The sequence below is a fragment of the Colius striatus genome, chromosome 3 (assembly GCF_028858725.1).
Source record: "Colius striatus isolate bColStr4 chromosome 3, bColStr4.1.hap1, whole genome shotgun sequence".
Lineage (NCBI taxonomy): Eukaryota > Metazoa > Chordata > Aves > Coliiformes > Coliidae > Colius > Colius striatus.
In genome coordinates, this window is record NC_084761.1 from 36,314,694 (window position 1) to 36,328,371 (window position 13,678).

The 13,678-nt window shown below is 36.4% G+C and overlaps 1 protein-coding gene across 4 annotated transcripts in view; it reads right to left on the reverse strand.

Moving 5' to 3' along the window:
* Positions 1–13,678, reverse strand: part of LRBA (LPS responsive beige-like anchor protein) — a 406,817-nt gene that overhangs the window by 40,691 nt on the left and 352,448 nt on the right. For all 4 annotated transcript variants that reach the window (XM_061993733.1, XM_061993732.1, XM_061993731.1 and 1 more), the window contains 2 exons: positions 4,588–4,677; positions 1,130–1,307 (listed from right to left, as the gene is read on the reverse strand). In XM_061993733.1, the coding sequence (XP_061849717.1) occupies positions 1,130–1,307; positions 4,588–4,677 (268 nt within the window). The remainder of the gene's footprint in view (positions 1–1,129; positions 1,308–4,587; positions 4,678–13,678) is intronic.

The window sequence follows — 13,678 nt, forward strand, 5'->3', positions numbered from 1 at the left end:
CAGCTGATTGCTACACTCAAGAATGGTTGCTTGCTCACACATAATCAACCAGCAGACTTACAAGATCAAAATCAACTCCTACCACTTTAGAACATCTTTTCCCATGACTGTTGTATGTCCACAAACGCTTCTTATTAAAAGCCCTGAATATTATATGCCGAAGGTCACACATCCAAGCTATGAGAGGACACTGCCATTCTCCTTTCAAAGAAATGTCAAGAGCTCTGTAAATAGTTCTTGTTCACAAGTTATCTAGCCAAGCCTTCCTCCCCCTTTTCCTTCCCATATTCTTTTTAAGTATTTCTCGGGCGGGTGAAATCATGTATAGATCTTTCTATCTGTACAATGTTGAGAGCTAATATGTAAGAATTAGGAATAAGTGTAGGAGTCATCTGGCCTTTTTCAAAATTCAATTGAGGACCATGGGTCCAGATTTCTTAGTAGCAATTCCAGTGATGTATTACTCTGGTGCAAATATCTTCCATTTAAGTTATTCAAGTAGAGGCACTTTTTCCCCTTCCTTGAAAACCCTTTGACCAGATTTACTGCATAGCACTGAAATAAAACTACCTTGCACGGCTTTGGCCTGAGACTGTCATAGTCAGGGAAAGGAGGATGAGTGCCTTTAAGATTTAGAATTAAATTTAGAATTAGAATTGAAAACAGAATTACCATATTCTCAAGTCCAACCCATTTTTAAAGAAAAATTAATTTGATTGGTTGCTATAGAAACAGATAAGTTGTTTTCCTTTCATCCTGACAAAATCATAAGCACCTAAAAACTTTGCAATGTTTAAGTTACAGAAGACACAGACTTCCCATTCATTTTATCTTCTAATTCTCATTGTGTGGCTTTAACATTAGAATATAGTGGTCATAATCAGCTAGAAGAAGATGGTAGAAAATACTTCATAACTTCATGTGCTATGTATCTTATTAAACAATAGTTCAAATTACCATTTTAAGGAGAAACTAAGTCCACTTGTGAAGAGCATGCTGTGTCAATGAACTGGACTTGCTCTTCACACTTCAAGCTCAAAACAAAACAGTTCCACAGCAAATTTTGAAACAAACAGAAGTACTGCTTGATGGCAGTGGATTCTAAGGCTACTTACTTCAATTTACTTACCAGGAAGATTATGCCACTTGTTTACGGCAAATAGCCTATTTGCAGTAACTGTGATTACAGCAGGAGTAGCAAGACCAGGCTGGGTGTTGGCTGCTACATGAGTGACGGGGGAGTTGGATGGAAACTTTAGAACCATGATAACGTCCTGTTGAGCTTGGTCTGTGAACATCAATGGACTCTGCAGGAGGAGATACTGTTGAGTGCACACAACAAAAACCCAAACACATGGGAGAAGAAAACATGGGGAGGAGGAAAGAAGACAGGACAAGAGAAGGAAGATTGGATTAAAACACACAAGACCTAATAGCAGCTGCTGTGAAAAAGTAAATGCAATATTAGTGGATAGGCTTGTGGAAACAACCATTTTAGGTAGAAAAACCTTCATAAGCACTATTAATTTGAGGGCCTTGTTGAACACAGGTCATCTACAAACAAACTTTGATACAGATCACAGCAGATTAAACTAAAAGTTTCCAATCCATTATCTCTGCCCAAAGAAGTCTCCTTCGTATCTGCAGAGATAGTATGTCAAGGAAAGAAACGCCAAACTAAGAGGGAGGAAAAAAAAAAACCACCACCAAAAGTGAGCAAAAGAAATTCCTGCTCCCAGAGATTGTTTCAAGTTGCATTAAATTGGCAGACTGCAATTCTTTACAAGCCAGATGAGAACATGAAAGCACATTAAAATAAACAGATACACACATACTCTAGATATATGTTCTGTATATATTTCTGCCATACAAAAATAAGATTTATGAATGCAAAGTAGAAGACTTCACTGAAAATGTGTTTCAAAGGACAAACATAATTAAATGCAGTTGTAAAGAATATAAAGTGGCCACGATTACAGACACTATCCTGCACTGTTTCTAGAAATACTGAAGGGACAGAATTAATCCAGGCTCATTTTCAACACAATATGTTTAGGTTTTAGTTTTTCAATGTAATAACTTGCAAAGTTTAACAACTTTTTAACTAAGCTTTCTAACAAGACTGCAAATATTGAAATAAAATACTGAGGACTCTATATCTAGATATCAAACATATGGAGGAAAAGTAAAACTTAATGGGTTTGTGATTGTGTGGTGTACCTAAAGTAGGGAACTCCAATGAGATGTAGAAATACAACCATCCTAAGTCACCAGTAGCCATATTGCTCTGGTATTTTCTAATAACTAAATTAGAACACTAATGAAGTGTTCTTGGCTATTTTCCACCTGCAATATTTCATTACACATATATATGTATGTAAGTGCATACATTTAACGTATATTTATACAGAACTAATAAAAAAATTAAATACATTTGCATTTTTATTATCCCTCCTTTAAAAAAAGTTATTAAGAGTACTTAGAAAAACATATTGTTCTATGAATTCCTATTTACAAGCTTTGCATAAAGGTGTAAATAAAAGCAACTAATAAGCTACCCAGACACCCTTCTGAGCAAGTGGCTAAAAGCCAATCAATATTATGAGTTAATCCTCCCTGGATGCTCATTCAATTAAAGGTGCCAGTAATGCCTCATCTGATGTGGCCTCAATTAAATCCAGCTATCTGATGGTTGAAAACACAAGGGGATACAGCAACAGCAGCAAAACCAGACAAATAGGCAGCCTTCGTGTGACTGCTAATTACTACACCTGGTGTATATTATGGCTTGTGCACTTAACACAGCACGTGGTAGCCTTCAATTCAGCTGTATTCATGCATACATGCACACATACACACACGGAAATAGAAAACTCAGTAAACGATACACTAGAAATAATTAAAAATTCTGACAGGAAAAACATCCTTACTGTATTTCAGCTCCAGGAACACTACTTTTAAAATCACGTAATACTCTGCTGCTATAAAATCATATATTAATAGCCACAAAACTGGTCAAAGCAAAAGGAAAACTATGAGGTTTCTTTCCTGTGTGTAACAGCCCAAAAAACCACAGAAGTTAGAAAGTTAACTTCATAGAATTAAACTTCTTCAGTTTCATACTATATCTTTTCTAATTCAGCATCATGAAAAATATTATGATAAAACCACACAAACCACTCCCTGGCATCAAATTTATTTATATAACAATGACTCTGATGAGCATCTCAACAATTAACTTATCAGATTCCTCCTCTTCCTGAAACGAATCCCTCTAAATTAGGGCAAGTGCCTCATGCATGGCATCATGACAGACCGACACACATGTGGAGTGTCACTGTATGATGAGGGCATTCAGGGTCTCCAATATCCTCTTCTGAAAAACAGCGCCACATGGATTGCACGTACAAGTCACTGTAGTGGTCTGCAGCCATGGGACACTCTGTGGGAGATGCAATGGGCCAGCTGACCACAAACCAGCACAATCAGCTCTGTCCATCCAGTACATGGGATCCTAGGGCAGAAGTGTGTCTACAGCACAGCTGTAGAAGTGCAGAAAGTGCAGAAAGGGTCATGGGGATGGCGAGACAGGCAGCTGAGCAAGTCTCAATGTGTGGCATTTTTGAGAAAGGCTAGTAGCTCAATTTGACAAGAAAGTTTATATTTCTTATGACTGCTACATCACAAGGTTTGTAAGCTACTATGGAAACATTTCATTTTTTTTGTGCAATTTTTCCAAAGCCTTTAGCACTTCAGAAGTGTTTTTTAATCTAATATTCTTAGTTTAAGACATAGGTCTTTCAGAACACACTAGAAGAAAATGTCTTTTTTAATATTTCAGTTTAAAATGTCCATCTTAACAATAAGGTGATGTAACCTTTTGAAAATTAGCACACCATTTGCCCCACTTGTCAGAGTATCACTTAGCATACATAGTTCTGGATGCATGACAACATAAATGATATTTTAGACCCAAGGCCTGCACACAACATGATATGGAAAGTAATCAGTAATAAAATAATAGTTTGTATAATAAAATTATACTAGACATATGTAGAGGTAAAAGGGAAAGCATGTTAATGCTCACTGCCTGGATTTTATCACCCCAGCTTTACTGCAAAACACATTTAGTCACATTCTTTCCTATGTAAGCTTCAGCTCATGAATTCCTAGTAATCCTGGGTTTAGGAGAAAACCTATGCCTGGGGGAAAAGACAAGAAAGTTCCACCTCCTAAATCCATGCTTCTTGGGGAACCTGCCAAAGATTAACAACATTGTCTCCATGATGATTGGCTCTCACCTGTACAGGTAAGGTATTAACAAAATCAACTGATGAAGTGTTCTTAGATTACATTGACAAAGAAGGTCTGTACTAGAAATCAATACAAGCCTTTCAGCAATAAATAAAACAATAGTTAAGCACTGCATAAGCTCTCAGCCCAGCAAAATCGTAACTCATCTGCTGTTTTTAATAACACCATTCCACAACCACAGAAAAGCAAAGCAAAGTGGCAGGTTCTGAAACTTTAAGATAGAAAAGGAAGTGAAGAAAATAGCAGGTCGCAAAGAGTTAACATGCAACTTACCACCTGCATGGCAGAACTTCGTGGAGGATGTGGTTCTATGAGCAGTTGGGAAGGGGTCTGTCCAAAGCTTCGTATTTGAGCTTCAACAGCCTGAAAAAGGCACAGGCAGGTTTGCATGTTAAGAGGTGCTAATTACAGGCAATAGAACCATAACTGTCACCTGAAAATGTCATTCCACACTTCTGGCTTGTTTCATGTTGAAAATCAACCCCGTGTGTTCAATGTGAGGCTAAGTGCTTGGCATTAGTACTAAGAATGAGGTAATCATTTTAGTACTGTGGATGCTATTTTCATGAGAAACTCTGCAAAACCTCATCCTGCTCAATGATATTGAACAGAAACAAGCAATTGTAATCAGAATCTCCACTTTATTGGCTCCATTTTACCTTTCTAACACTGGCTTATCTTGTTTGAATCATAACTCAGAAAAAATGTTAATTTTTAAAATGTTTCTATAGAGTGTTATACTTTCTGTTTAAACTCCATTGCCTAGTTTCACAGCAATAACAGCAGTGAAAGTGACACTGAGCTTTTTTCTTATTTGCATTTAAATTCAAAAAGAGCAAACAACTTTAGGATGCATTAAGCTACCAACAGCAAGACTAAGCAAATGCAGCTAAAGAACAACATGAAGATATAATGGAACATTTTTTTAAAAAGTTTATCTTCAGCAACAAGCTTTATCACTTTCTTCATAGGGCATAAATGAAAAGAACATCTCATGCTTAGTGGTTTCTTAAAAATAATTATTTCAAAATATGTTAACTTGCATCTCTTGCTTGGCACGTCCAGTTAGTTTTCCACGTTGCCACCTATTGGCCCATTGCCTTAAAGATAAAATCAAGCAGCAAAAATTCAACATTATTTCTAGTCAGCCAGGCCTCTGTGCTATACCCAGAAACAGGCTAATAAGGCAGGAAATCTTAAATCATTCCGCTTAGGCTAAATCTCTTTCACTGCAAGCTAAACTAAGTAAAATTATTGTGCATTTGTTCTGGGCTAACAGACTGCATATGGTCCAATTTCACTGCTTTTCTGTTGCATGGTGCATTGAGCTTTGCATTCTGAAAAGTGCTTAGTGGTGCTGAGTACCTAAGCAAATCCTCTTTTCAGAAAAGGTCCTGAAAATCAAAAAAGTGTTTTAAATGGGACAATTGAATGCTAAAACAAAAAGCCACTAGCCAGTTTATGTTTTTCTCTCTGAGATTCTTCTGTCTTTTTTTGTGGTTCAACATACCTTGAGACTCCTTACATTTCCTGTTTTATTTTAGCCATCCATTAAAGTTCTATGAGACAATGGACTCACAGTCATCTTACCCTTACAAACTATTTTTAGACAACAATGCAGACTATTAGCAAGAGACACAATATTCTCCTGTTACAGAAGTAACAAAATCAAAAGCACAATTCACCTGAGGCCTTAAGATCATTAAAAAATAATCAAAATTTGATAGGAAACATGCCATCCAAAACACTTGACCATACTGCATTTGGCAGGGCTTTTGAAACATCTGAACTCATCAGAAGAGGAGATAAAATTACACTTTGGACACACCTTAATCTTTAAAGAACTGGCTAATAAGTAAGTTTATCAAGAAGCTGGCTGAAATCTGATACACACACACTGTGACTCAATGAGTACATTTTGAGGAAAAGCAATAGCAGATTCGTGAAACACTAAAGCTCAGTAAGATCATCAGAGTTCCCTTCCTAGTGATGAGGCATACAACATTAAAATTCTAATCTGGGGTTTTGTGACTCGAGATATCAAGGGAATCACAAGGGCGTAGAATTTGCGGTCCCTTAAGATATGAGGCATTAACAAAGCAACAGCTTAGTGGTCAGCAGCTCTGCCCTCTCCAAAAAAAGCTGTTACTTTCCAAACATCCAGATTAAAAAAATTTGCCTACATTTATTTGCAGATTGAGTGGAATATTTTTACTAGGATATGGGAATTCTATGAGGGCAGACCCAGAAGAACAGAGGAGGCACAGAATGCAGACAGTTCTTAATATCAGTTACTCTGTGCTTGTTAAAATCTTTACAGCAAACCTACAGTCTACAAGATCTACCATGTATTTACAAAATATTTATCCAATATATGATTTAAAATTAAGAACATATTCTTGAAGTACAGCTCTCTTGCACTTCTTTATTCTGAAAACAGAATAGATAAAATGAGGATATAATAACTTTCAGATTTGTTAACTTCCTTGTATATTGACTTACGATCAATATTTTAACTTTGATTCCGAAATAGCCCACATTCAGCATTTAAAGAGAGTCAGAATTTTGGCTTACCCATGAAATCCGATATGTCCTTTAATTCCCAATTCTATCTATACAAACCATAATCTCTTACATAATGCCAGCACTAAGGCAAAATTAAACACAAGACATCATATATTGATGCAGAGCATTTCAAATACTTCAAATACAGCCCCATCATAACAACAGCCCAAACTGACGTAGAACAAAAGTCAAGTGTTATAATTGCTTTAATCAATGAAAGATCGGCAAACGTAACACTTTTTTCCAGAGTCTGGATCTCAGAAGAACTCATCATCTTCCAGGAACATAAAAACTGGAAGAGACACAGTTATTATTCCACCGCTTACTTGCATACATGACGCTCATTATTGTCACAGTCCTAGACCACACAACAGCAGTAGGAGAACAGATATTTGTTTCCCACCCACCCTCAGTGCAGAAGAGAATCCCTCTGGGATATTAAAATCAAGTATAAAATACTCTACTCAACCTGCAAGTAGACAATCACTGCCTGTTTTGACATAGTGCTCTCTAAGAACTGGTGAAACTGATGACCAATGGGACAATGATTTTGCCAAAGCATACCTTTGAGGACCACAAATTCAGTCTTTAACAGACAGTTTCTACATCCTTGTTTATGATCTAGCATGAGTTTGGGATTTACAGTTCCAGCACAAACTAGTCTTTTAGGCACATAAGATTCCATCTAGTCTTTCCAAAAATACAAGATCCTACATTTCCAGGATTTCAATAGTCCTCTGACACAATCTTTCCCTTTTAGCCAACAGAATCAGGAAAATTCTGCATTCAATCATAACAGGTTTCATAAAGCATCAAAACTGTACACAGAGTAAAGGCATAGAAATCGGTATCTATATGTCCTCTTCACTAATATCTTCAGAGATCCCAAAGAAATTTGGAAAACTGTTGAGTAAAGGCAGCAACATTTGGGCAATTACATCTAGACATAGTGTCTAGACTTCAACATAAAAACCTTCTCCATTCCTTTTGATTACCAAGCAAAAAAGCAAAGATTTCTTTATTTAGCAGCACTATTTCTCAATTATGAAAAAGATACTGTACTAGCAACCCCAAATGATTCCTTTATTTTCACAGACTGTATCCAAAGTCAATCCAGATGTCATTTCCATGTTCTGATGATGCCTCAGTGAGAAGGATCACATAAGGAAAGATGCAAGATGGCCTCCTTCTCTCAGCAGAAACATGTGATGGTGGAGCTAGAATCAATCCCCATTCACTCAATTTACATAACAATAAAAAAGAACTACAAGGCATTTTAGCCACCAGATGTCACTCAGACTTTTGTTCAACCTGTCAAAGAAAGCTAGAAGCAGGGAATCTTTTCCTCAGAGAGATAATACTTTCTTTGAAGAAAACAACCTACCATTTACCTGGGAATATACAGTAAAATGACCATCAGTCAAAAAGTCCTCAATTCACTTTCTAATGAATTCTAGCCCAGCTTCTAACTTAATTTTATTGTAAAATGCATTACTAGCATTAGTCACTATTATTAAGAAACAGCCAGATTCTAGTGACAGGAGAAGAGTATGTGTTCCCACATCAGTGAATCTCTCTGGAGCATACAACCATTTAGATTATTGTAAACAGAAATATTTGGGAAATTTGCACAACTAGTTTCATGTCTATTAAAGGCACTATATAACTGAGAAGGAATAACTTTTGTTTGAAAGGTATATTGAGTTGCACAAACTCTTATCTCTGAAAGCATGTTGCATACTACAAAGTAGAAGATTGTATCATTCCACATTTTGTTTCACTGCTTCTCAAATATCTCAGCAAAATATCCTTCTTCCTGTTAATCCTCTACAAAACCAAAACTTTCGTAAGGCCAGAATTGTTCCAGATGCTACAACAAGAAGTAATAAAATGAAACAAGGTAACTAACCCTTTACAATAATCCACACAGTATGCATCTCAAACCACATACTTATATGATTAAACATGGTATTTCAAATGTTTATTAATTTGTAAGTATGAAAGCCATAAAAAAATTCCACAAGTCAACATTTATCTGATTACCACAATAACCTGCTCCTAAAATGTCTCCTGGACCATCTTCTCTTTTCTGTGGGGGTGGGAAGAGGAGAAGGGGAAGGGGAAAGAACGAAAAATTTGAAAACTTGGCTTAGCTATAGCTTTTGGCCACTGCTTAGTATGGATATTATCAGTCTCTGAACTTACCTCTAATCTAACTGTGAGGAAAGTTAATTCAACAGTATGCAGTACCCAACAAACATAGCTGTAAATTTTTGGGGAAGGAGGGTAATGGGGAGGTTGAACATATGGATGCAGTTAAGGTAAAAACAGATGTTTGTTACTTTTCTTTGCAGCAACACTCAGAAACTAAGTCAAAATTGCTTTTTTTCATGTTTATGTCTGAAAGAACTATAAAATTAAATATGAGGGAGGGTGGGTGGAGGGGAAACTGCAGTGAGTGTCACAGAGAAAGAATGAAACGGTCTCCAGTTTTTAACTCAAATCCTGAAATGAAGGCTCATATAGTTAAAAGGCAAGACATACACCATTTAACTCTAGATTTAAAGACCCTTAAAGAGACTAGCTCAGAGTTGCTTTCATCATGCCTGCTCAGACACAAAACACCAAACTGTCAGAAGAGTCTAACAGCACAGCATGCCCATGTTAAAACGCATCCTTCAGTTTGACCGCATGACAAGACAAACCTTACCATTCGCTACCAAGAGACTACTTCCAGTCAATGTGACCTTACAGATCTACACCAAAGTTTTTCCATTTACTTCTCAAATCTATAAGATTTAATTCCCAAACAGCTGAAAACCCAGGTGAAATAACATAATGCATTGTAATACATATTCTTTCAGTATGCATGTTAGAGACAGAAAACATTTCAGTTCATCCTCCATGTTTTTACTCAGTATTTACATCCAGAAAATAACAGCCCTTGCAAAAACAATTACTCTGGCTCTCTGCCGTGCCTACCTCACTTTTCAATATTCAAAAAGGTTTACACACATGTTCCTCAGTGATTCTATTGACTTGAACAATATGCAATTATGATCGCTTGCTTTCCCTTTCTTTCCACTCAGATATTGCTTTACAGCACCAGAGAACACAGACTATTTGACAGGTTTCTCCTCAGACAGTGAAGTTGAATGGCTTAGCAGCCAACTGACTAGTTCCTTTCCCCACGGGACGGTGATTAAAATCAAACTGTGATAACAAGTGATCAGAAAACCTCTTTTGAACAGATAGCCACAGTCCTACAGTAAGATTGTAAGTGAAATTCCTCACAGACTACAGAGACACAGATAACACTAACCAGAAAACATGCTAGATTCATAACAATTAGATAAAATTGCTGAAGACAGGCTAAAGATTATAGAAGAGGAGCTCTTTGTAGAACCACCTCTCCTTGTTTCATAACGATGCCCATTAGATTAAGATGGTGAAAAATGGGCCAAAGGCTGTTCTAAAATAGGCAATGTGTATGCTTGCTGACTGTACACATGCCCTGGGGATATTGCACTACACCTGACCCAGGGGAAAAATACAGGACTCAAATGTTAGTATCATGAATTCATACGCTTCCATCCACTGTTTTAAAAATAAAATGAGCAGCCTAATTTCTTCATGCCAAACCAGAAAAATCTTTTTCTTCTTTTGACTTCACAAATCAATCCTTTTAAATTTAATTACTTCAATTTTTTATTGTTGCACTATTCACTAGATGTACTGGTTTAAAAAATATTGCCTATGTTAGCTTTGAAATCTAACAAATGGCAGGGGAGAGACGGGAGCAAGGAAAAGCTAAAGAAAAGGTACCACATGATCAAGAGTTAGATACTGTTCTCTAGATATCATTAAACGTGCCTGGAAAATGTTTGTTATATATCCTCTCTTAACCAAGTGGAGTGTAAAAGCTCAATAATGCAGTCACAACTTCAACTCAAGTAACACAGGCTTGAGAGATAAGCATGAGCAGAAATATTGTCAACAGCCTGCAGAGGGGGACAAGAATGGAGTACACGAGCAAGTTGGTAAAAATAAAAAGTGCACAATGCTTGCCTGCTGCATTGCATTAGGGATATATGTAACAAACCTGAGCATACTTCATTACATAAGAAAACAACATTAAAAATGTAGAAATGAAAGCCATCAAATATAAATGACACAGAGTTTTTTCTTCCTTCCTTGCAGCTTCCTTGCAAAATATACATCTGTTGTATAATTTTTTTATTCCCCCCACTCAATTTCACTTGTTATATCTCCTCAAAATAACGTAGTTGTCTGTTTGGAAGTTGATTACTAGCCTAACAACTTGTTATTTACTAAATCCAAACTTTTATAGATACCTGGAGCAGGGAGAGATTACTCTACACAGGATAGTTTTGGGTTTGGGTTATTTTTTCCTCAAAGTTATTTACAATTCAGCATAGAAACAATACTTTCTTCTGTTTGCATGACAGAAAAGTGTAGAAGGGAGCACAGCATAGGATATATTCTACATCTTTAAAAACAAAAAGACTTAGCTAGCTCACATTAAGAAATTTTCTGTGAGAATAAAGAAAAATTAAGTCTTTCTGTCTAGACAAATCAGTATGACAATTATGTGATTACAGGAAGTAATCACAGTTTTTGAGAATACAAATAGATCCCCTTCAGGGCCATGCAAGTTGCTCCACTCTGAATTTATACATTCCAGGCATATTAAACGGAGGCATAGCACGGCCTGGCTGCAATCTCCAGTTCATGCAGCTGTCCGTCTACAGCAGCGTAATCCCAGCTGCCAATCTGAAAGAAACCAGTTAGTCAGAGCAGACACAACCAACAGAAACAAATGTCACTCAATAATGTTCAGAGGCAATGGGTTCATGGATAATTTCAAACAGTATCTCTGTCTGGAGCACTGATGTGCTCATTCAAAACACCTAAATCTTTGGCTACTGGAAAGAAGCAGATAAAAAAATCTAGAATTAGAAAAACAGGTCTGGTAGTACTTCAAAGAGACTGACAAAACAAAGAGGCAAAACATTCTAAAAAGAAAGTTAAGATGAATTTAGAGACCTGTAAATAGAATAGAAGCAAAATCCTAAGCAGCTCTGAGGCTAGTTTTTAAAAATATAGCAGTCTCCATTTTATTTGAGCACCAGAACCAAAAGTGCCTCACATCTCTCTTCACTGTGGCAGCTGAAGATTTCAAGAGAGTAGTTCATTGCTTTCACTTAAAATCAATAATTAGCACACAGAAAGTACTGGCATTGCCATCTGCAATACCTTGAAACTTCACCAATTTCTGGCATCATTCATTCACTCCTCTAAATAGCTAAACATAATCTTTAAAACTTGCTACCTTCAAATGGTCTACTTGCTATTTATCTGACTCCAAATTTTCTGATATAAAACTTTTTCCTCTGGGGAAAAAAAAAATATATAAGCTGTTCAAATTAGTTAGCATTCCACAGAATTTTGCCCACTTTGATGCCATCCATTTTCATTACATAAAGAAAAATAAAAAGAAAAAATAAAAACATTTCCATCTGAAGGAGGCTACTACAGTGATGTAAAAATCCAATATTTAATGGCCTACAAACTGTCTTGTGTTATCACCTTTCAGAATCAGTAACAATTGTGAAAAATAAATAATTCATTTAGCTGAGAAATACATTTATTTAAACTAAGTCATAACTACTACCTGTTTTCAAAGTATGGGTGCAACATTATCTCAGACATCTACAGCAATGAATGGACGTCTTATCATTTAATAAAATGTAACATCTAACTGAGACAATGCTTGAGGAAAAGCATCTTTGTCATGACCACAAGCTTCCTCATTTAAGAAGCAGCTATGGTTCAAATATAGCTACTAACTAATATATAGAGTTTGGTAAGTAAACACCACACTGCATCTGCAGACACGGTGAGTACATTACACACCCTAGGCTGCAATGAGCAAATAAATGAAAACACTCCAATCAAAATTTTTTAGATTCCAAATTTGAGTGAAAGTCAATATAGATACTCTTTGGACTGCACAAAGTCCCTGTGAATAACTGAAGCACGTTGATGACAAAGAAAAGAATGGAATTTTTGTAGCCTGTTTACTTCCATGATTGATTCAAGGCTAAACAACTCTGTGTATGATAGCTACAGCTATTACACACTAATATATCCCGTCCTTTTCACATATGGAGGAGAAAAAAAAAGTTTTACTATTAAAAGATTTTCTATCAAGTTATTTTTAAAGGACTATGAACATCATTTTTCCCCCATCTCTTGTTTGCCTTTTGATTATTCCTTTTTATTTAATACTAGCCAACAAATATGTCAGCATTCTAAGACTGACCAGCCAGGCACAAATGAAAATGTAAAGAGCCCAGGGGGTCTCAAGGCCTCTCTGGCTCTGATAGATCCACAAGACAGGTCAAGCAAGAAGAGGTGAGGGAACCAACTGCGCTGAAACTTCTATCCTTTGAATTTCAATCAAGGCTGAGAAAAAAAGCACTTGGAACAGAAGAACTCATTTACATGAGTTACCTCCTTCCAAAAAGTTTTACTTCATCCAGCCAAAGTAGTTGTTTGATTACTTTTTTAACATTTATACATCAGGCATCTCAGTCCTACTTTAATTAACTTTAAAATGTTCACTCTTTTTCCTGCTGGAAAGAGAAGCAGAAGCACCAGAAAAATTGAGAATCTATGCTGTATTGAAGGGCAAAAGAGAAGATCCAGGGGAATTTTTTCTCTAGACTGAAACCTAGCTGAATACTTTTACGTCTGTTTTTAAGCTGTAGTAAAT